Source organism: Mirounga leonina, unplaced genomic scaffold (assembly GCF_011800145.1).
Source record: "Mirounga leonina isolate KUSES-001 unplaced genomic scaffold, KU_Mleo_1.0 Mir_82, whole genome shotgun sequence".
Taxonomy (NCBI): Eukaryota; Metazoa; Chordata; class Mammalia; order Carnivora; family Phocidae; genus Mirounga; species Mirounga leonina.
Window position 1 is genome coordinate 32,768,360 of NW_023270825.1, and position 23,843 is coordinate 32,792,202.

Below are 23,843 nucleotides of genomic sequence, written 5' to 3' on the forward strand. Positions count from 1 at the left end.
AACTCAAACACCTTTAGGGCAGGCCTGGCATCTGACGTCTTTGAGTGGCCACACCTGCCTCGCCTACCTCACGGCTTCCCACTATTCATACTGAGGCACGGTGGGCGCAGGTGGGGGTGGGCAGCAACTCCTAATAACTCCTAATAACTCCTAATAACCTCAAAATAGGTCCTTTCCCTCCTGTCCTGACAACAGCTGTGGTGCTCACAACCCTGATCTCTGTGTTCACTCACTGACACTCTGAGTGGTCAGACCGTGTTTGAGGCCCATCCGCCAATCCCGTGAGCCAAGTCCTGCAGACGGGCTGTAAGGAGGGCCGCACTCGGGTGCCTAGGGCTCCCCAGCCTCTCGGGGGGCCCGCGGTCCTCCTCGCCAGCCCCTCTCCTACCTTGGTCAGCCAGCCTAGGGCTCCCCAGCCTCTCGGGAGGCCCGCGGTCCTCCTCACCAGCCCCTCTCCCACCTTGGTCGGCCAGCCTAGGGCTCCCCAGCCTCTCGGGGGGCCCGCAGTCCTCCTCGCCAGCCCCTCTCCTACCTTGGTCAGCCAGCCTTTCACAGTGGGTTTGGTGCCATCCCGCGGCGGGGCTGGAGGCCCCACGGCCTGGACCTTCAGCAGGCTCTGCAGTACTCGGATCCACTCCTCCAGCAGGCCCGGTGAGTCCGCCGTCAGGTAATAGGTTTTCTGCTCAGAGATAAGCTGTGGAGGAGGGATTGGAGGCGGGGGCGGGGAGATGGCAGGATGGCATGCCAGGGACCGGGCTCTGAGGTGGCACAGATCCCTGAACCCACTGGGCCTTCCTTCTTCCCACCCTGGGACTCCCTCCCTTCTTTCCCTTGTTCTCTTCTCCCCGTCTCTGCTACCTTCACTCTGTCTCACACATTCAGTCTCTTCTTCCCTCCTCGTACTCACAAATTAGAGTCACGTCCACACGTCTCTAACACATGCTCATTTTGCCCCAGCTTTGCTTCCATCCTAGTCCTATCCAAACCCAGCACCTCTTTGTCCAAACTGCTGGCTGGTAAGAGCCTGCCCACCTGGAATGTCTGTGCACCTTCCCCTCGAACAATTTGGCAACGGGAATTCAGTTCCACTTGACCCTGAGGTTTCCGGATGACATCACTCTGTAAAGACAAGAATGGGGAGGAACACGGTAGGAGCCTTCCCAGAGCACATCATTCTCCCTCAGATCTTAATCCAGGCCACAGGCGAAGGGGAAAGTGATGCCCAAGCTTTCCTGGGCTATGGTATGATGGGTAACTTGTTCTGGATCCTAGTTCTAGCTAAATGGAGCAACGATTAGAGACATGGGTCTGACCCAGGCCTCAAAAAGTACAGATTGAGCCTTTAACATTGGATCAGAAGCCACCATGTTATTACTGAGCTATAAAGCCTTTAAATTCTTTCTACTACATCCTTTACACCAAGTGTGGCAAATAAGTGGCATACACATCACCCTTCCCCTTCCCAGTGTGCCCGCACACCTTACTTATCAGCCAGAGCATGCCCACTCACTGAGTGATACGGGCCCGGAATCCAGACACATGGCCTTTTCGCTTTCTTTATACCATGAATGTTGGTTCCCCAAGGAGGTCCTGCCAAACTAGATCTCAACATCCAAGGCTCCCTAATTCCAAACTGTACAGGAAGGAGGTGGAGGAGGTGATGGGCTCTCTGTTAGAACAACCCAGATGATGTGAGGACAACCTGGGAACAATTCTTTTACGGGACCAGGAATTCAAAGAAGTCAACTTCTGAAGTAAGAAGGAATCACCAAGCCAACTCATCTAGAACTGCCTTTCCCTGCTCTGTGCCTGATTTCACTCCAAGAACCAGTGACCAGCCTCATGGTCCCATGTGAGGCTCAAAGCCCCCGGTGCCCAGCCAGGCCGCCTCTCCCCACCTGCCAGACCTCTGCCCTCTGGCCGTGGGCCCCACCGACCCTTCTTCTAGCCCCTTCTGCACAGTTCTGAGTTTGGGCTGGGGTCCTTTTGACTACTGTCCTGGGGGAGGAGGGTCTCACCGGGGACTTGTAGTACATAATCTGTCCCTGTCTCAGGACAAACCAGCGCCTCTTCCACGTCTTCACCCGGCTCCCCAGTTTTAGCAGGTAGCCTGACTTCTCCAATGACTCCTGCAGGGGTGAGAGAGTACGGGGCGGGGAGGGAGAGGAGTGGACAGAAAGGGGGAATCACTTGGGGTTTGTAGACGTCATACAAGCCAAAATGGCCCCGTTGAGTTACTGCTTTGTTGTCAATTAAAAACAAATTCTTGAGAAGCTACTAGATGTATTTTCAGGGCACCATGCCCTGCTAAGGGTTCAGAGAGAACTAGCATAAAGCAAGGTGGCCCCGTCAGGGGCTGCATGAGGGAGAGGCTGGTCAGGGAGGGCGTCCCGAAGAGCCAGACCAAAATGGCCTTGGAAGGAAAAGTCAGCTTCCCTTCAAAGCCACGCCAAGGGAGGAAAAGGCCATGGTAGGCAGCAGGAAGGGAGGGGCAGGTTTGGGGACAAAGGGACACATCAGCCAGGCTGGGGCAGAGGGCTGGGGAATGAGGGATGTGGGTGTGCAGCACGGCTCTGAGCCTCGGGCTTCTTATCCAGAAAATGGGGTCCTCATCCTGCGAGGATGGTGAGGACGCGTGAGACAAGGCATGAAGAGTACTGAGCACGGTGCGTGGTGCTCTGTAAGAACCCCGTAAATGTCTGCTCTCAGCATTCCAGGGTGAGAACACATGGAAACGTGTGGGGCCGGTGGGCCGCCATGGGAAAGCCCACTGGCTACTCCCGGTTTGATGAGGAGCTCACTGGGTGCCCTCTCCTTCCTCACAGGGTCTGTGTGTACCAGACTTGGGACCTGCCCGTCCCCCAGCCCACTCCCTGGCGCCTCGCACCTGTCATGGCCCCCCTGCCCCCGCCTTCACCATGCCCCAGGACCCCTCGTCTCAGGCTGAGGGCTCCAGGCAGGCAGCCTCTGCTGGAGGCCGGCTCGCATCCTGCCTGGCTCACCCCGCCCAGGCCGGGCCACTCGGCGGAGTAGGACGAGGTCCGCTGCAGTTTGTGCTCTGGCTCGGAGTAGTCGCTGTCCAGCGAGCAGGCATCCGGGGGGATGGCGTAGTCACCTTCCGAGCTCAGCGAGGACATGGAGACGCCTGCCAAGGGAGGAGGAGTCAAGGCCTGGGTCCCAGACCTCCCCAGCTTACACAGCCTAGGAGCTGCAGGAGCCTTCCTCACCGACCCCGGGACCTCTGAGTCTGGAGCTGAGGGTCATGGGCAGAGATTAAGCAGGGGGCCCTGGATAAGCCCGCCCATGGGAGGAGGAGAGGGGCTGCTTGCTGCCCTGCACCTTCCTGCTCCCTCCCCTGTACCTCTCTTGATGGCCCGGGGGCTGCCCAGTCCGCTGGTCTTCCTGGACTCAGAGCAGGGGACCGAAGTTCGGAAACTCGCCTGAGAGCTGCGGTCATCATCGGACCCAGAGGATTCGTCCACAAAAGGCACGGTGCTGATCTGCGTGGCTCTCTGCAAGACAGGCGCCCTCCCCCACTGCAGCTCACCTTGCAGAACATGGCCCTTCCTGTGGCACTGGTACTCCTGCTCCTGGGGCCCGGGGTGTGGCCAACACGGCCTGTCGGGGCACATGGGTGCCATCATCTGCCTGGGACACTCCAGACAACTGTTCTGTCTCCACCTTACTCTCGTGTCCTCACCTCCATCCTTCTCCTTAGGCCTCCCGCCCCCCCCACGCCATCCTCTCTGGTCCCCAAAGGACCTGCCCCATCCAGGCCCAGTACGCGGCTGCTGTGACCCTTCCTCCTGCCACTAGGGGGCCAGAATGCCCTGCGGGCCAAGCCCGAGACAGGCGCTTTAAACGTAGTATGCCCATAAGGAAACAGGCCATCTCAGTTGGCAAACATTTAAAAAGACTACCTCAACAGTTGGTTAAAGTGTGGGGGAAAAGATACTCTGTAGCGTGATAAAGGCTTTTAGAAGGTAACGGCACTACCTGCCAAAATTTACGACATGCCTATTATTCGCCCATAAATTTCCCCTCTAGAACTCTGTCCTCTGGAAATACACATACATGATACTTAAGTGCACAGAGATGTGTTTGCGCAATGATGTTCATCACAACACTGACTGTAGAGAAAAACAGAGATAGGACCTAAACTGTCCATCAGTGGAGGGCGGGTTAAGGTAGTTATGGGGCATCCACACCAACGGGTCCCGGACGGCCCTATAAGAGGAAGCGGAGCTGTGCACGGAGGTGCGGCCGGGAGATCGGGCTCATGGTCGTGCGAACAAGCAAGGGGCGGAAGGACATGTATGTTATGATCCTCGTTGGGCATGAGCACGGGTGTGTGCGTGCGTGCGTGTTTGTGCGTGTGCGTGAGAGAGAGACAGGAACACGGACACGGACACAGACAGTATCTGTCAGTACACTGGTAAATGCATGAGAGAGCCTCACAGAATAAACACCAAACCATGAATGACAGTTGCCTCCGGGGTTAGAAATTAGGGAAAAGCAATGTGAAAGAAAATTTCACTTTTGGCTCTTTGATTCTTCTATAAAAAGTTTTACAAAGTATTAACTGTTTTGGCCGCAAAAACCAGTAACAAAAGGAGACAAAAATATGTATGCAAACGTTATGTTGCAGTTACAGCTGATTTTTGTTAAAAAATAGAGATATGTAACTAATGTAATATCGTGTGCCAACTAATACCCAAAGAAAAATACGCAGAGATATTATGAGAGTATACATGGGAATATGTGTTTGAACACGTATGAAATACTCTGGAAGGAGTCCTCCCAGGACAGACATGTAAAAAGATGGGGAAGACAGGTGAAGCAGGGGTAGGTCTAACATTTAACTTTTCACTTTGCCCACGATCATATGGATCCAAATTTTTGTAAACATACAATTTTTATAATAAAAATCTAATAAATACTAAAAATAAAATGACATATAAATGGTAGCTGAGCTCCCTGCCCAGAGTCCTGTGTGTGCAGAAGCCTGACCCTAGAGCCCCACTGGAGCCACTACATGGACAAGGGGCCTCCTGGATGGAATACCCCCACCACAGACAGCAGCTTCTTACCCCCTTCAGGGCTGTGTAGACAGGCACGGTGACATTCTTGTAGACAAGGCCAGAGAAAGGCCCAGGGGACGCAAGGGCAGGAGGGCTTGAAGCTGGAGGGGGTGGGGAAGAGGGATGAGATTAACTCAGGTGCCATAACTCACTCAGGGGCCTGTGGGAGGCAGAGACCTGGGCACACTGAGGAGATCCACGCAGATAGTGTTCCCTGAAAGAGCACTCCAGGTGACAGGTGGGGTGGCTGTCCTTAGGATGGGGGCCAGGGACTTCTTCTGTCCCACTCTTGCGAAGGTGAATTACGAACCGTGAGACTCTGGAGCTCACATCACAGGGGATTCAGTGGCGGGCCAGCTGACTCAGAAGCCAGAGCGTAGGGATGCGGTTCCTTCAGGGAGCTCATCTAAATCAAGGCACTGGGGAGCTCTCCCACCCCCAGTACTGGGCACTACAGACTGGAAGCCAGTGCAGGTGGGAGGCTGAGCTGGAGGGCCCCGCCTCTAAGGTCCCTTCCAGCTCTGTAATTGGCTACAATCCTGTTAAAGGCCACGCCCACCCTGTAAGTGATGAGCGAAACATGCACAGCTTCCTTTTCCCTCCTAGGTAGCCCGGCTGCGTGATTTCACTGAACTCACCTGTTGGGGGAGGGAACGGGGTGCTGAGTGACACTGGCCCTGGGTGTTGCTAAGAGTCTTCTCCCTGCATGCCCACCCTGTCCAGCATGTGGGGCTCACTTGGGACTCACCGCAACAGGAGGCATTAGTTCTGGGAGATGCATCTGAGAGCCTCATGCCAGCCATGGCCACAGCATAGATCCGGCTCTCCTGGAATGGAAGGTCCCAGAGGGTCAGAGCACAGCACAGAGCCTAGCCCAGCCTCTCCTCAGTGTGGAGGGAGAAGGATGGCTGTGGACGCAGGTCCACATCCAGCCTTGGCCAATTACTGCTGGAGTAATCCTAGGCAAGTGACATCTGAGTGTCCTTTTCCTCAGCGCTAACGTAGGGGTAATGCTCACCTGTCAGTAAACATCTGACACCTGGAACATAATCAGCATCCAACAGACAGGCATTCCTTCGCTTGCCTCCACCCTTCCGTTGGGGCAAGGAAGTTCAAGAGGAGGGGGTCAGTGACCTGTTTCTCTGAATCGTACCCATTTTAGAGGCCCTGGGTCTCAGGCTCTCACCCCTCAAAGCTGGGGTGCTGATAATAAGGAAGTGGGAGCCCCGTGGCAAGGGCATGCCCTTTTGTAAACCTGTTGTTTGGAAACTGGGACACAGTTTTTTCCTACAGTAACAACATGATGTTCATGGTTAGGCCCAACCTGCAAAGCCTGCCTAAGCTCACCCAGGACCCTATACCCTGCTGTAGAAGACACATGGACGAGAACCCCATCCTCAACTCCTCCCTGACCCCTTGGGATTCCTGGGTCTGAAGCAGGCCCACAGGCCTAGGGAGCTTTTCTAATGGGTTTGATCAAACAACCCAGAGGCCCCGCAGGTACTTTTCCCATCTCTTTTCTCCACTCAAAGTAAAGGGGAAAAAAAGACCCCCTCAGGGGACAGGGGAGTCGCAAGGACTAGGGCAGGTGGGTCTGGTTGGCTCAGGGAGGCAGTGGGGCTGGGGGGGTGCTGGAAGGGCTGTGGGGTGCTACTGGGGTGTCCCCCAGAAGGGAGCAGCAGCTCTGGGTACGTGGGGGAAGGAGGGCTGGGTGGGACCTCCCCTGAGCTGAGCGGAATGGTGGGAGGTAAGAGATAGAGGAGCAGCGAGGAAGGGGGTCCCAGGAGGGGATTATTCCTGCTAGTGCTGATCATGGAATTCAACCACGGTCAGGCCTCTAACTTCACAGAGGACATGCAAGTGAAGCCTGAGGGATTTAGGCAAAACAGACGTGGGAGTGTTTCACAAAAGTTATCCACTGCCCAACTCACAAGGTTGCTTTGAGGATCACCCGAAAAAGGGCTCTGCACGCTCTGAACTGGCAGATCAGTATACCTGACTCCCTCTGACTGAGAAATGTCCTTCTCTCCTTTCCCAGTCTTGATTTCCCCTCAGATGGTCCCACCTGAGAAGAGAGGGTGGGCACCTATCGGAGTTTTTTTTAGGAGCAAGTTGCAATGAGGATTGTGAACAGGAGACAACTCCCCCTTAGCTGGTATGGCCGATTGCTGGGTCCCGGGCCCCAGCTGAGAGCAGGGAGGGGCTGTGGGAAGACCCGACACCCTTCACACCTTCACCCCCACGGCTCAGCCGATGTCCCATAGGAAAAGTGTCGTCCGAAGCATCTTCTGTATTTATTCACTCCCTTTTCCCCTGGGTCTCTCTCCCCCTCCCCTCAACCCACACTCAACACGTACAGGCAGAACACAAGAACTCCTCGGAGGCATCATGGTGGACGGCTCTATTTTGGCCAAATGGCAGAAGTGAGCAGCACTTTTCTCCGGTACCACCTGCTGAGGCCTCCTGTCACATCCCTCACCCGAATGCTCCCTCACTGCCCACCTCTGCTTTAGGATTCGAGAGCGTTTGCAGTTACAACAATGAAAGAGAAGAGGGATGGTTCTGACGGTGGTCCAGCCTGGCCCGGCCCTTCCCTCCTTGCCGACATCCGCTCCACTGCTGCCCCGCCTGCCCCTTCGCTCCTTCTCTGCCCGCTGCCCCTCCACCTCACCCTTGATCTCTGGGAGGCAGCATCTCATGTGGCGTTCCCATGACCCCAGAGCTTCAGGGACAGGGCAGCAGCAGCATAAGGCCTGAGGACCGGCCCGGGGAGACCTGCTAGGCCTCCCCCCTGCGGCCCCGCTCCCAGGCGTGGCTGTGTCTCCGGCCATCGGGCCCCCTTACGGCCATCAGGGCTGGTCAGCAAGCACTGCTAAGACATGGCCCATGTGCTTGTAGCGCTGAGGCTCCCCGGGCCGCCAGCATTACAAACGGAGCCCCTGGCAAGGTGCTGCTGAAAAGGCAGGTCTCCTGGGCAGCAGTGAAAATGAAAGGCGGTGTCGCCCTGAAGTACGGCCCCCAAGGACGCCCTCCCTGTGCTGCCAGGAGCCGGACACTCAGAGGTCTCCCACCATAGCAGCACCCGGGGGTCTGAGCACGAGGAAGAAGGGACATCTGCTCTCTGATGTCCCCCAAGAGGCAGTGCAGCCGGAAGGCTGGAGCCGGGTCTGGGGGCGGCGAGGCCCACCTCGAAAGCCCAGCCCCTCACGAGCTGCTCCATGGCCGCCGGCAAGGACGCAAGTCTGTGGAGACAGCACCTCTCGGCTCGCACAGACGCGGGGTCCTGCGCTCGTGCCGGGCCCTGAGCTACCCGTTCCACGCCCCGAATCTTGTCTCACCCTCCACACTGACCTGTGCAGCCTTATCCAGGTCCACCCACCCCCCAGTATCACGGAAAATGCCAAACAGACACAAAAGCGGAATGAAGAGAATAAAGAATGACCTCGCGTAGCCATCACCGGGCTCTGGCCTTGTTTCCTCGGTGTCCCCAACCCCAGATCCCTGATTCTGAGGCAGTGCCACTGGCCATCGTGTCCTTTGTCCAGTATTACAATAAGGAGGCGAAGGCTTGCAGGTAATGACAGCCAGCCCTTTCTGATTCTGTGAACCACGGCCGCAGGCACTCCCTGCCTGCTCGCTCGCTCCATCCTCGCAACGACCCGATAAAATACTGTCATCCCCAAGTCACGGATGGGGAACCGGGGCTCACAGGTGGAGTAACATGCTCAGGGTCACACAATCAGCAGTTGGACCCCAGTGGTTTGATTCGGAGACCTGAGCTCCGTACCAGCGCACCGCACAACCTCAGAGTCCAGAAGATTAGATGAGAAAATGTGCACCAAGCGCCCAGCTTGGTAGGTGGCGCACGCTCACGAAAGGGGAGCCAGCCACCGTGCAATCACTCCAAGTCACTGCCAGTCGGCCACGCGGCCCAGAGCCTCCTGGCGCGCTCCGTGTGAGTCTGTGCTCCCTGAGCCGCTCTGCCCCCTGCCCCCTCGCCCAGCAAACAAACTGCCTCTTACCCAGGATGGAAACCGGTGCAGGGGGGGCGTGGGGGGTTTGTTGCCCAAATCCACTTCCTCCAGCTCAGCTCTGGGGGCCTCCGGGCTCTCTCTCTCCTCCTTCTTCCCCGCTGGGGCTTGCTCCTCCATCTCCACGTTCTCTCCTTCCTCCCGGAGCTCGGCTCGGGCCTCGGCCTCAGGAAGGCTGGAGGGGTGGAGGGCTGAGAGGGTCCCAATCTCGATGCTCACCACGTGGTTGAAGCGCTCAGGGCCCACCTGGGGCTGGCTGTAGTGCCGCTTGACCAGCTGGATGCTGTCCCGGGGGGTGTTGGGGACCCGCACCTTTGGGAGCGTGAGGCTGCAGCCCGGGCTACCTTCCCTGGCAGAGTTCTTCGTCCCAGGGAGTGTCCCTCCCTGAGCAGTGACCAGGCCCTCCCCCCAGGAAGCCGAACCATGTCTGTGGGTGCGAGGCTTCATGCACAACCGGCGGGCAGAGCCCTCTCTTCCCAGATGAGGTGGAAGGGTCTTGGCCTCTATTTCCCCAGGATGGACCACGATGGAACTAGAATCCTCCAGGGAAATTCCTTCTTTAGGACCAGAGTCCTTGCTCTGCAGAGCACCTGGGGAAGGTGCAGGCAGAGAGGCCTTCAGGGCACCCTGGGCCTGGGGACCACTGTCCTGCCCTACCGGCTGCGCCCCTGGCCCTGAAGGGGCAGAATCCTGCTCTGGGGTTTCCTGGGCGGCCACCAGCAGCTTCCCCGAAGGTGCCATCTGAAGAGCTGTGGTTGGGGGGAAGAACAGGCAGAGTGAGAGCCCCCTCAATTCAGCGCACATCCTGACACGCACGCGCACAGCCTGTTCCGCTTACCTTCCAGAGCATCTTGGAGGGCTCCCACCTGCTCCACCAGGTGCTGATTACTGCTCTTCAGGTGCTGATTCTCCATCTCAAGCTGGGCAAAAAGGAAAATAAAGATTTAGAATACTTAGCCGACAGGTTCGGGCATATAATTCGAAACAAGATTAAAATCATTTTTAAAGATCAAATCTTTGAAAAAGAACACTTGGTGCCCCGGCAATCCAGGGCTGACCCTCCCAGGGAGCCCTGACCTACCCCCTTTCCTTTGTGCTAACCAGTTTCGGTTGGGATAGAATTCCATTTGGCAGCCCTGACACCTTCTCTTCTAAAATACCTTTTTTTTTTTTTTTTAACTGTGAACTAGAATTCATACCCAGGAGACTGCATACCACATCGATGAAGAGCTTGGCAAATGACTCCGAAGTGAACGCTCATGTGACCACCACGCAGTTCAAGAAATAGGAATTTGCGGGCACTGCCAACAACCCTGGGCTCGCCCCTTCCCAGTCACACGCTTCTTCCTCCCCCGGAAGGCAACCACTCTTCTAAGTGTACCGGACTCCCTTCCTTGCTTTCCAGGTTTTATCATCCAGGCATGCATCCCCGCACACAGTGGCTCAGTTGTACCCATCTGGGTATAAATGGGATTATACAGTACGTACTTCTGGGTCTGGCTTCTTTAACTCAACACACTGCCTACAACACCCTCGTGCATGGTTGCTGTATTTTCTTCTGAAGGAAATCTAGCCCACTTTTTTGAGCACCTTTCAGCAAATATGGAGGCAGACCAGGTATGAGCTCTGCACCCCAAGAGCTCATAGTCTAGTAGGTGACAGGAGACGGGGAGGCAAAAAGACCCCATAACCCATGCAGGCATGAACCACTTGTGTCGGGATAGAGGAAGAGAAGTGGATGTTCGTTCTTTTCCAAACTTCAATTCCTTTCCCTTTTGTTTAGAAAGAGGTTGCTTTGCTTCTTGTTGCTAGTAGCATGGCAGCTTCTAGCCCCAAGCTTTCCTAAGTGAGGCCATAAAACTAGAGGGGGAAACAGGACGGCGGCTCTCGGGGGCTGGGGGATGAGAGATGGAGAGATCGGGGACTTAGTGAGTCCTGGGCACAGAGCTGCTGTCTGGGGTGACGGAAGTTTTGGAAACAGTGGTGGTGGCTGCACGACATTGTGAATGTACTTAATGCCACTGAATTGTACAGTAAAAATGGGGAAAAGGGTCAATGACACGTGTATTTGACCACCACCACGGAGACCAGTGGAGAAGAACGCAGAGGACGAAGGGCAAGCGCAGAGGGTGGATGCAGGGCGTGTGTGCTCTCAGGGCGAGACTGACGGGGAGCCTCCCCGAACACAAAGCCGATCAGGGGCTCTAGGGCGACAGGAGGAAGGGAAAAGTGAAGCGACGAGTCTCAGTGTTGAAGCTGAGTGAAGGACAAATGGTTAACACAAGGAAGGTCAGTCAAGGCCCCGCAGACAGGAGGAAGAAAAATGCTGGGGGACGGAGGGACCCCCCTCGCATGTCCACTCCAGGCTTCCTAAGATGAGTTTTCCACTTACCTCTGCTAACTTCAGGGTCACCCATTCTTTGATCTTTGCAGCTTTTTCCTGGACAACTTTTGCTTCTTCAGCTCTCATCTGCTTCTGCGAGAAAGGGAAGGCTTAGTTCATCAGAGTGATCACCAGTGGAGTGAATGACTGGAGGCGGGAAACCCTGAGAAGGAATATCAAGCAACTGGGGCGGGGGGCGGATGGAAAAAAAGAAACTCACTTATGAATTTAAAAAAATACGCTTAAAGTGGGAAAAGCCTTCCTCAGCATGATACATACCCCCAAGCCATGAATAAAAAAGACTAATGAATCTAAACCGTCACTATAAATTACTATATGACAAACAAAAGTTCCCCTAAAATCAAAAGACCAACTGGGGGATGATTTACAACACAGATGACTTATATAAATATGGCTAATTTGAAATGAACAAACCAAAAAACACATGCAAAAAGAACATGAACAGGAAGTCAACAGAAAGAGAAATAAAGGGAAAGAAACCCATGAAAAGCTGTTCAACCTAACTGTAATTTTAAAAATGCACATAAAAGTCAGACATTGTTTCCTCTATCAGACCAACCCAATTTAAAAGTTTGATATTATCCCAAATTGTCAAGGCTGTTGACAACAACCCCTCTTCTAGAAACTGGCAAAGCCTTTTTGGGTGGCAATTTGATAATATCTGTCAACGTTTTAGATGTATATACTGCTGACCTGACAAACCCACTAGTTAGGAATCATTAGTTGCAATATTATTTGATTAAGCCAAAGACGCACAACTGGACATAACCTAAGTGTCCACAAATCAGGGCTAGGCTAAATAAACAAAATGAAAGTGGAATGCTGTCCTTTGATACACAAGAAACGTTCACAGGGAATACTGGAAGGACCTTACGGACAACCAGTTGAAGGGGTTTGCAAACTGGCCACCATCCAGCCTTCCACCTGGTTCCTCTCCCCCACCTCCCCCGCCCCGCCCCGCCCCACCTCTTTTTATAAAGAAAGCTGTACTGGAACACAGCCATGCCTATTACTTATGTATTGTCTAGGGCTACTTTCCTGATGCAACGGCAGAGCTAAAGAGTTGCCAACAGAGGGCACACGGCCCACAGAGCCGAAAGTATGTCCTCTCTGGCCCTTTACCGAACAAGTCTGCCAACCCCTGACCTCGTCTGACACGTCTGTATGTGGCTGCAGAAACGGAGGCCCAGAGGGTGACGGGACTTGCCTCTGTCAGGGTGGGCAACACCGCTGAACCTAAAGCCAGGTCTGCTGACTTGCAGAACAGCATTCTTTCTATTCCGACCTTTTATTATTGGAAAACGATTTTTTTTTCTGATCTAAGCTTTAGCAGGAATCATTTTGCCCATGAATCCCCAGATGCAGCCACTTCTGTGAACCCCTGAAAAAAGGAGGTCAAGGTATCTCCAAAGTCAAAGAATAACTCATGAGAGATTTCACGGGTAGACATCGTATTTTCCCACGATGTTTCAGAAACACAGGCTGGGTGCCCCAGAGCATACCAAGGCACATCGTATGATTGGTATGTTCAGAGAATGCCAATGGATGATTCCAAGTTTGCCCATGATGGTGGGGAAATACTCCTAGGGCCGGCTGGCACCTCAGGGCGAATTCACGTGCAGAAAATGAAAAGTCATCTGGCCACACCGTGAGGTGGTTTGTGGGAAATGATGGTGCTCGGGCGCCAGGGGATAAGTGGGGAGGTGAGGCTGAGGGCAGAAGGAAGGGACAGCATCGGGGTGAAGTTAATGGGATTGTAAAGGGGAGGAGGCCGGGCACAGGGGACTGGCAGAGTGATGTTTCAGATGCCCTCTCCGGAGCAAAGGGGCTAACGAAGCTGGAACGCTGGGCATGGCCTCTCCTGGGCACCCACGTGTCTGCCTACTCGGGTTCACTGAGAAACTCTGGCCAACCAGCTGACCGAGGCTCACGGTCCAGCTCCGTGCCGCTCCAATACTACGCTGGCAGGGCCCGAGGCCAGGGTGGAGGAGGACAGGCTCTGCTGACCAAACACCAACCTCATGTCTGATACTATACATAGACTACCTGAGTTCATCTCTGGACAGCCCCAGGGTGTATTATGACCCTTACCTTACAGCGGTGTAAATGAGAATCCGTGACTTACTTGCCTGCGGTCAGAGAACAGCAGGTGCTCGTGGCGGGGAGGGGATGCAAACCCAGATCAGTCTGCCTCCCCGGTCCTCTCCCCACTATATCCCCTGCCTGGCTCCTAACATACCTTCTAACAGTTAAATCTCCATGTGAAAGAACAGTTGCATGAGGGAACATGTTCCTCACCAGCAGAGGGCTCAAGCAGAGGGGCTCTGTTCAGTCGCAGGGGGCAAGGGTGCTGAGCGCATCAGCCCTTACCTGCTTCTCCAGCTGTGCTTGCAGCTGGCTGATGAGCTCATCTTTGCCCTGCGTGGCTTTCAGCAGTTCTTGGTACTTCCGGTGCAGGCTGCCTGCTGAGTCCACATTCTTCAGATTGGACAGTTTCACCTTCTCCTCCATCACACCCACCTTAAAAGTACCATCGCCATATAGGGTTGGCATGTGTGTGTGAAATGGCCACTAACCTGCCCTGGGACCCTTCCTGATGCCCCAGCCCACGATTCCCAGGCAGGGCCCTCACCCAGAACAGGTGGAGCCAATTAATTCCATGACCATCTATCAAGCCTCATCTGGGCAAACTAAGGACTTGACAAGGAAGAAACGGTCGGGTACTGGGCCATCTCACTCTGGGGGCCCCAACAGGGACAAGCTGGGCAGGACAAACAGCCCAGAGGGAAACTGCTTCAACCTCACTGTGGCACAGATATCTGCTGCTCACTGAATGTCCCTGTGCTTCTCGCTCTGCCCCAGTCCCCTCGTAGCTAGATGGCCATGGACTTCACTCCAGTCAATGGGTCCGAGTGGAGTGCCTCATCATTTCTGGACTGAGGTATTTAAGAGCTCTCTCCCTGCCATGGCAACCAAGGAGGCTGCCTGTTCCAGAGGGTCCAGGCAGAAGATGGAGAGCTCCATCGTGGAAAGCAGAATCCCCAGCTAACCCTCAATGGAGAGGCACCACGACTGAGAACTGAATGGGATAAGCTGCTGAGACCTGTTACCTTAGCATAACTTGGCCTATTTGGACTAATCCAGCCACCTGCTCATGCACTAACCCTTCCCCAAAGACCCCTTTGTGCCCAAAGAGAGCTCCGTGCACCTGAATTAATTTGTTCAGGAGAACTGACATGTGACTGCTGGTTTTCCATGTCCCCATGAGGAGCTGATGGGGGTGATGAGTACATGCGTGTGTGTCCCTGGGAAGGATCAGGGAAGGCCAACAGCCGTTTCTGCTGCACGGTGCTGCCCATCCCCTGCCCCGGTTACCTGGGTCTCTGCGTTCTCGGCCCTCTGCTCTGCCTCCAGCAGCCTCTGCTCCAGCTCCTGCATCTGCTCAGCCAGAGAGGAAGGACAAATGTAGGTGGGGTGTCCCTACTACGACCATGGCCTCAGGGCAAAGTGAGCAAATTGTGCAGGCGCTCCACACAGGCCAGGCTAAACTGCCAACTCAATGGTGGCTCAAGGGTGTCAGGGCAAAGATTTTCATGGCAACCCTCCCTCATCCCAAATTTAGGGGGCAGGTGAGCCTAGAGCTGCTGTCCTCTCTCCCGTGCGTGGGGTACCTAGGCAGGTAGCAGGGACGTTCTTCATGAGGCAATGCTGCCCTCAGCCCTCGGCCTCCTCAGCACCAGGTCACAGGCAGGGCCCTGCCACTGCTCACCACGTGCCTGGCGTGGAACACGCTCCCACGTGAGCCGCCATGTCAGCAGTAAGAGAATGTTCCTTCCCACCCAAGGACAGCTCACTGGCTGGGGACAAATATTTATCCTTATCACGGACATCTCTAACTCTAAATGGCATTAACAGGCATCACCTTATTTGATTTCTTTAATCTTAAACAGAGAGGCTCAGGACACATTAGTACTATATAACGCGTCCCTCTTAGGCACCAGACCTGACTGGGCCAATCAGGTTCTCTGTCCCCAGGAATCTGACATCTGGGATCGAGAGACCAGAGACAAGAACCAGGGGGCTGCATGGGAGATCGTGCATAAACTTCACCAAGTCATGGTTGTTAGGTCATTCTTCCAGTTCCATGAGCTGGCCCAGGATCCTCCAAATTAATTCCATTTGCTTAAGCTAGCCAGAGTTGGAGTTTTGGCCCACCTTAGAAACATCTCTAATACAGTTGCTGGGAGCATTTACATTTTTTAAATAAGATTTATTTATTTTGAGAGAAAGAGAGAGGGATCACGAGCAGGATAGGAAGAGAGAGAAGCTCAAACACACTCCTCGCTCAGCACAGGGCCTAATGTGGGGCTCCATCTCCCGACCCTGAGATCATGACCTGAGCCGAAACCAAGAGTTGTATGCTTAACCAATGCACCACCCAGGCACCCCGGAAGCATTTAATTTTTTAAAGAATACAATGAGGGGGATCTGGCTGGTTCAGTCAGGACAGCATCTGACTCTTGATCGTGGGGTCATGAGTTTGAGCCCCATGCTGGGTATAAAGGTTACTTAAAAAATAAAATAAATAAAAATACAGTGAAATATTGAATAGGAAGACTTTGGATTCCTGACAAGTTTCCCTAGATTATCCTTCAGCTGGACCATTCAGATCCAACATCTGCTCTGTAGCTCAGAAGACATGGGATTTCCATAGGAAATGATCACTCATATTCATAACCTTCTGTAACAACTGTCTGATATTTTCAAACTCTTTTGATAGAGAAACTTGTCTTCCTATTTTATGGATGGAGAAACCAAGGTAGAATGAAGAAGAGAATTGTATTTAAGTCCTACTGCCCAGCTGGGCATTTCTACGTGGGCAAAGAGCAGTCAGTGACACTGCTCAGGGCCGGAAATCACTCTGTTATTGACAACACAGTGAGCATTTTTTCCCCTCGAGATTTTACTACTAGAAGTCCCTTTAAAGTATACTATCCGGGGCACCTGGGTGGCTCAGTCATTAAGCGTCTGCCTTCGGCTCAGGTCGTGATCCCAGGGTCCTGGGATCGAGCCCTGCATCAGGCTCCCTGCTCGGTGGGAAGCCTGCTTCTCCCTCTCCCACTCCCCCTGCTTGTGTTCCCTCTCTCGCTGTGTCTCTCTGTGTCAAATGAATAAATAAAAATCTTTAAAAAAAAGTAATAAAGTACACTATCCAACAATGTCCACAATAGTCAAACTATGGAAAGAGCCCAGATGTCCATTGACAGATGAATGGATAAAGAAGGTATGGTACACATACACACACACACACACGCACATCTGCAGCCATCAAAAAATGAAATCTTGCCATTTGCAACGACGTGGATGGAACTACATGGTATTACGCTAAGTGAAATAAGTCAATCAGAGAAAGACAATTATCATATGATCTCACTCATACGTGGAATTTAAGAAACAAGGCAGAGGATCATAGGGGAAGAGAGGAAAAATAAAACAAGATGAAATCAGAAAGGGAGACAAACATAAGAGACTCTTAATCTCAGGAAACAAGCTGAGGGTTGCTGGAGTGGAGAGGGTAGAGGGATGGGGTAACTGGGTGACAGACACTAGGGAGGGTGTGTGTTGTAATAAGCACTGGGTATTATATAAGACTGATGAATCACAGACCTCTACCTCTGAAACTAATAATACATTATATGCTAATTTAAAAAAATAATAAAGTATGCTATCACTAAAGCAAATGGAACAGAAGGCACCTTCCAGAGCCTGGGGTCTCCTCCCAGCCTGGGCTGGCAGCCGCTGGGTCCCCGTATTGCTGCTGACCCTCTAGCTGTTCTTACCTGCCCGGCAGGGACACTAAAAACTCAAAGCATTTTGTATTCGCCTTTATGCTGGAATATTTTTTTTTTCTCTAAAACTAATTCCTGAACACTGAAAACATTTCAAACATCTGGAACGTTTTTGAGAAGAGTCTAATGACCACATATCCATCACTATTGTCCAACATTTACCAACGTCCTGCCATCCTTGTTTGAAAAGAATATTTTTAACACCATCTTCCCGTTTTCATGAATGCATGTTTTCTCCACTGCCCCGGGAGTACTCCAGGTGTGTCTGCGCTGGAATGTCATTTTTAGAGTTTTCGAACTTCACTTAATGCCAGGATCAATACTTTTCACGATGGCAGACTGTTCTTTGCACTTGCATACAGGGCCACCCCTCATCTGGGTTCTATTTCTCCTCTCAGCAGGTTTCCTAGGGCCGTGTCCTCAGCTGTCCTTTTAGTCCGTGGGCCTGGGGTGATGCGCCGGCCAAGGAGGTGCTGGGTTCAGGCAGGTGGCTCTGAGGCGGATCCACTTTCACCAGCTGTGACCGGCACACGAGACTCATAAATCAGGGGCCCTGGCACTGGCCGCAAGCGACCTGATGACGTGCGTTTGGCGCCAACCTGGTGCTTAATCCCCGAGTGCACAGCTCCTTGTTACGCTCATGACGCTGTGAAATGGCAGCCCCAGGGCAGCAGCTGCAGTGGGCCCTCCAGGGCGCTCCCGGCACAGTCCCGTGAGCAGAGCGGTGGCCTGAGCCGAGCGCTGCACCTGCTGGGGCTCAGCCATCCTTGGAAAAGGGGGCTCCGCATTCCTACCACTGCTCTGGTACAGGGAAGCACTAAGGCTTGAACCTGACTGGCTTTGCCACTGTGTGGCTTTAGGTAGGTTCTTTAACTGCTGTGCCTCAGTTTCCTTACCAGGAAAAAAAGATAATGAGTCTCCACTGCCTAGGGTTGCCGGAAAGATTCACACGAGGTGCCTCTCGTAGAGCTCAGGTACACAACACAGCCCTTACGGAGAAGCTGACAGTAAGTTCCTTGCTGGTTTTCATAGAGATGACACGGAGGACCAGGGAGACCAGTTTGCCTGGGACAGTCTGGTGTTCCCCTGTTGTCCCACAATAATTACTAACCGAGCCTTCTTTTCTCCCTCCAGAGTGTCCTGGGTTAGATGATAAATTACACAGCTGTCCCACTTACGATCCACCTGGAGCAAGAATGGCCTCAAGCCTGAGGCTGTCAGCTCTCGCCTGCAGAGCGTCTTGTACGACCCACCGTGCTGGGGGCATTTAGCTGACACAGACAGAACTAAACAAGGCCATTGGCTGCGTGTCCAGCACTGGCTTAAGCACTCGACGCGTGTCGACTCATTTAATCTTCATCCCAATGGGAAGGAGCTCGTCCTATTAGTGCTGCTGTGTGTAGGGGTTGGGCAGCGTCGCTGACAGGCCCCATGGCTAAGAGGCAGAACGAGGGTTCCCCCTCAGGAGGGCTGCCTCCAGAGTCTACTGCACTGTTAGCCGCCGTGCCTCTCACATCTAAAGCTCGCGTGTCACGTAAAAACTGAGATTCCACACACAATCCCTGGCTCCCAGCTTCCCTTGAAAACTCAGAAGATCTGGACATGCTAGGGTTCCACTTTCTCACGGCAATAACTGGCTTCCTCCTCTTGCTCCAGCATGTTCCCTTGAAGCCTTTCCAGAACCCACCTGTCTCACTTACGTAAGTTACCTGCAAGCGTCTGAGTAGCAACCCCCCATTTTAGCTATTACATGGTTCTAACTTGGTTATTAAAGACGATGGCTTTCGACTTTTTCTTTTTTTACTGGATCTTTTGTTTAATTCAAATCCTATGTTTAGTCCCAAATATTTAAAATACAGCACCGTGGGGCTGCCCTGGTGTCTGACTACAGAAAAGGCAGGAGAGAAAGGGCTCCGAGTCTTCTCTGTGGGTTCCCCTGCTCCTCTGGGGCACATTGGGCTTAAGATGTCCACTAGAAGGACAGCTGAATGAGGCTGAGGCAAGGCCGTGGACAGTCTGTGCCTGTAGATCTTACTGTCAGGGGTGTAAGGCCCCACATGGAGCTTACTCGAGGCAGATTCCTGGGCTTTGCCCACAGAGGGTTTTAATTAGCAAGCCTGAGGCACGGACCCAGGAATGTGCTTGGAAAGAAAAATCTCAGGTGATCCCGATGTGGGAGGCCCACAGCCACTCTCTGAAAAACACTAGCCTGGCCACAGGATGCAAAGCATAGCAAAGCTTCTGGGATACATTGTGGGGCCAAACCCGTATCAGCACAGAGCTTCTCGAATGGCTTCACAGGGTTACAGAGCTCTTTCAATACTAAGGTTCCAGAAAAATACTACAGTGGACCCTATTAAAAATAGGTAGCTAGGAGAATAAAAAGCCTCTCTCTCTCTCCCTCCCTCTACACACACACACACACACACAGGATCATACACAGTGAATAAAAGTTCTAGAAGGTATCTGTTCCCAAAGCAAATTGGATCTGTCAACGAAGGCCAATTCCGTGATGACTGTATGCAGACTTCAACATATTTCCAACTAGTCCTGACAGCCCTAGTAACTCTCCTTTCCCAGTACCTGGCCTTTTCGTAAATTCTAAGGTATGTAAGGATATGTTTTTCTGGCCTCTGTGTTCTATCCATACGTTGAGAAGCTGGTGCCTACAGAGAACCACCGCCTCTGTACAATCCATGGTCGGAGGGGGGAGAAGCGACAGTCATTGTTCTTCTAAGGGGCCTGAACTGAACCATTTATATGTTCAAAAAAAAAAAGTCTTGAACTACACATTTTTGGTATATAAATGTAAAACTGAGTTATTGCATTTCAAAATCTTGGTTTGTAGAACTAGTAAGAAATTCCAGAAACAAGGAAGTGCACACAATCCTACTGGAATGGGTCTTGGGAAAAAGCTGCTTCAGTGAAAAATATTCAAGCTAAAAAATGAGGGATGTTTCATTACATTACTTCTTCTTTTCAATAAATCCACTCAAATCCCTTCTGGAAGCAGATGGAGAGTAAATAAATAAAATTAGTTCTAATACTGATGCCACGTATTCGTCATGGTCATTCCTACTGTGGAGAGCTCATCTGTGGACGGTTACTACACTCCCACTTTCCTGACGGGATAACTGAAGCACAAGTTTAGCAAGAAGGGAAAAAAATCCAAGGGACTTTCATACCATCTATAGAGCCTCCTAGAACAGTATCAAGTTTTGAATTGATCTGAACAGCCTTTGTGACTTCTTCAGCACAGCAAGGAAGAGGGCCAGCTGGGGGTGCGGGTGGGGGTTGGGGGAGGGGGGCGGACGGCTCCCAGGAAGCAGAGCAAGGTGTGAACTCTACGGCATCAGCCATTCCCTCGACTCCTGTCCTGGACAGAAAGTGCACCCACAATTCACCTGGCTGCGCGGTCTGGGTGTCCATGGCGACGGGCACACCAGGCCTGGTGAGGTGAACCAGCAGAAAAAGGTCTAATACTGTTTCCCCTCCCCTCCCCCCCTCCCCCTTAGGCGAGGGATTATGTGGTAACCTTGACATCTTTTCTTTCAGAAAAATTTGCTTTTTAGCACAGATCATTCCGTGCCCAGAATGGCAGTTCTGCAAGAGGGAGGTGGATAGGAGCAGGCTGTGGGGTGCGGAAGGAGGAAGGGCACGTTTCCAAGCCTTCACAGCCCGTGGGTAGTATCTGATCCCAGGAAGGGCCGATCCCCTGGGAAGCACCCAGGCTTGGCCTGCCCTGCATCACAGCCAGCAGTGAGTGAGCGGCCATCAGTCATCCGGGCAGTGCAATCCGCACGGGTCGGTGGCCGAGCGACAGGGCTGCTCAGAGGGACCCAGCTGACCTGGCTCACCCCGTGTAGGAGGGTACTGGTGATGATTAACTAGTAAGCTCTAGGAGCAGCAACAGAGACAGGACCTGGGCTTGGCCCCAGCACGAGCTCTCCTGAGAAACCTGAGTCATCTCTTCCCGTGATCTGAAACTTACCTTGATGTACTGGGGAAAATCTCTAAGTGAACTGTTGAACCTGTCCTGTGGGTTTGGGGATGATTGCAGGTGACAGGAGCAGCCCTGACATTGAGCAACATGGTGTTTATGGCTTTTAAAGTTTCCTGCCAAGAGCTCTGTGTTGGGCTAATGTCCTGGTACTCTTCCTTAATTCTTCCAGCCTGTGAGTCCTAGTCAAGATTTTATTCTCTACCCTCTTCCCTTTGCACCCCAGTCTCTTCTGCCCTATGTCTACATGCTTCCCCCCCCTTTTTTTTTTTGCTTCCCCTTTCTTTACCCAAGTCACACTCTGAGCACCCAACCTTTTTATGGGAGGGCATTCCAGCTACATGACAATCAAAGGCAGCCTGGAAGAGAAGATGGGGCCGATCCTACAAAAATTCAACCTACTGAGACCCAAGGGGCTGTGGAGAGAGAAGGTGTGTTTATTGATGTGTTTAAGGACCCTGGGAAATAGGGGAGGAAGGCACTTGAAGACATTTTTTATTATGAAATATTTCAGAAAACACATAGAGAATAATATTTTAAAACATGTATCCACCAGTCAGCTTTACCAAATCTTAATTTCTGTCCTCTCTGCTTCCAACATCTTCTAAGAAATGGGCCACTACAGAGAGGTGAAGGCCCCAGTCTACTCCACAATTTCACTTCTAGCATCTACCCCACACTTGGTTGTGTTTACATTTTACCTCATTTGCCTACACCCCTAATCGATAGATAGACTGTCCTGTAGGTTTTAAACTTTATATAAACCATATTGTTCTCTATATGTCCTCCTGATCTTTTTTGTTCAGCGCTGGTGTTTGAGATTTTTTTTTTAAGATTTTTTTTTTTTTTAAGGTTTTTTTTTGAGAGCGAGAGAATGACAGAGAGAGCACAAGATGGGGGAAGGTCAGAGGGAGAAGCAGACTCCCTGCCCAGCAGGGAGCCCAATGCAGGACTTGATCCTGGGACTCCAGGATCATGACCTGAGCCGAAGGCAGTCACTTAACCAACTGAGCCACCCAGGCGCCCATGGTTTTTGAGATTTATACATGTAGCTCACCTGATTCATTTTTACCTGCAATGTAGTATTCCACTGTACAAATATATTCAGCATGTTTATCCACTTCCCTGTTGATAAACATTTAGGATGTTTCTAATTTTTCATATAGCAATGCTACATTCTTGTATGTGACAAGACATTCTTATGTATGTCTCCTGTGACTGATACATTTGGATTTATTTCTACCATTGCATTTTGTGCCTTCTATTTATTCCTTTTTTTTTTTTTTCTTTTTAATATTCTTGTTTTTCTTCCTGGTCTAGATTTCATAGATTTTATTCCATTTCCCTACTCTACTGACCTGAAAGTTACATACTCTGTTTCTGTTTATTATCATTATTCTAGACTTAGATTCCAGGCTTAAGACTGCTACTTGTTCCCCAGTATCTGTTCTCTCCTTCTCTCTCACACAAATCAAAGCCTCCAACTTTTAACTGAGCACATCGTTATCCAGAATAAAGACCACACTTTCCAATCTTCCCTGCAGCTGGGAACAACCGTGAGAATAAGTTTTGGTCAATGGGATGTGAGAAGAAGCAATGAATGGGACCCCCGGGTCACACAGGTAAAGGGAAGGGTGGAATGTGGCCATTACGGGAACCCTCTTCAACCATGCAGCTGACATCACCCTAGGACTACACACCCCTTATGTCTGAGAGGTTACATGAGAAGGAAATAAACAACTGCCGGTTTTAAGCCATTGTGTTTTTGGGTTCTTTCTTATGGCAGCCAAACTATAATCTAGCTCATACGGTCAGCACAGATTTTTAAGAAATGTATACTGCCTAGATTCATTCTGCTTCACAAATGTGAGGCTTCACAACTTTCATTAAGTTTGGGAATTTTTAAACCATTGTCTCTCCTTCATCCTGTCCTCCACTTCTGGGACCTTATAGGATCTTGTCATCCTAGTGTCCATGTCTCAGCCTCTGGGCCTTTCTCTCTCTGTGCTGTATCGGGGACGGTTTCCCCAGGCCCATCTTTCCATCTTTCCACTCATTAAGCTCGTCTCGATGGTGCCTCATCCGATGTTTAATCTATCTGTTGAACATTTAATTTCAACGAAGACATGTTTTGCTTCTAGCAGTTCTATTTGGTTCTTTTTCCAGTCTACCTGATCTTTTTGAACTGTGTCTTATTCTTGTCTCACATGTTCAATTACTTCATTACATCTTCAATAATTTTGAACTCATTTATTTTACGGTGTCTTGCCAACAGTTCTTTTTTCGAAGTTCTTGTGGGATCTAGTTGTGTATGTGGACTCTAACTCAGAACAGATCATTCTCTCAAGCATTTAGTCGTTTTGGATCATATATTCATCTTTACTATGGGTTTACTATGGGATGTGAGGATTCCATGTGATCTGGGTTGAGATCTTATTTCTCCAGAGAGGTTCTCTGTCTATTCCCTACAAGGTCTCT

General features: G+C 51.8%; 1 protein-coding gene across 1 annotated transcript in view; it reads right to left on the minus strand.

Annotated features, from left to right (window-relative positions):
* PLEKHH1 (pleckstrin homology, MyTH4 and FERM domain containing H1) overlaps positions 1–23,843 on the minus strand; it is a 40,546-nt gene that overhangs the window by 14,310 nt on the left and 2,393 nt on the right. Inside the window, exons 2-13 of the mRNA XM_034992284.1 lie at positions 14,892–14,954; positions 13,887–14,036; positions 11,505–11,588; positions 9,951–10,032; positions 9,104–9,861; positions 5,830–5,908; positions 5,091–5,182; positions 3,362–3,512; positions 3,003–3,145; positions 2,019–2,129; positions 1,033–1,119; positions 533–694 (exon numbers count right to left, since the gene is read on the minus strand). Of these exons, the coding sequence (XP_034848175.1) occupies positions 533–694; positions 1,033–1,119; positions 2,019–2,129; positions 3,003–3,145; positions 3,362–3,512; positions 5,091–5,182; positions 5,830–5,908; positions 9,104–9,861; positions 9,951–10,032; positions 11,505–11,588; positions 13,887–14,036; positions 14,892–14,954 (1,962 nt within the window). The remainder of the gene's footprint in view (positions 1–532; positions 695–1,032; positions 1,120–2,018; positions 2,130–3,002; positions 3,146–3,361; positions 3,513–5,090; positions 5,183–5,829; positions 5,909–9,103; positions 9,862–9,950; positions 10,033–11,504; positions 11,589–13,886; positions 14,037–14,891; positions 14,955–23,843) is intronic.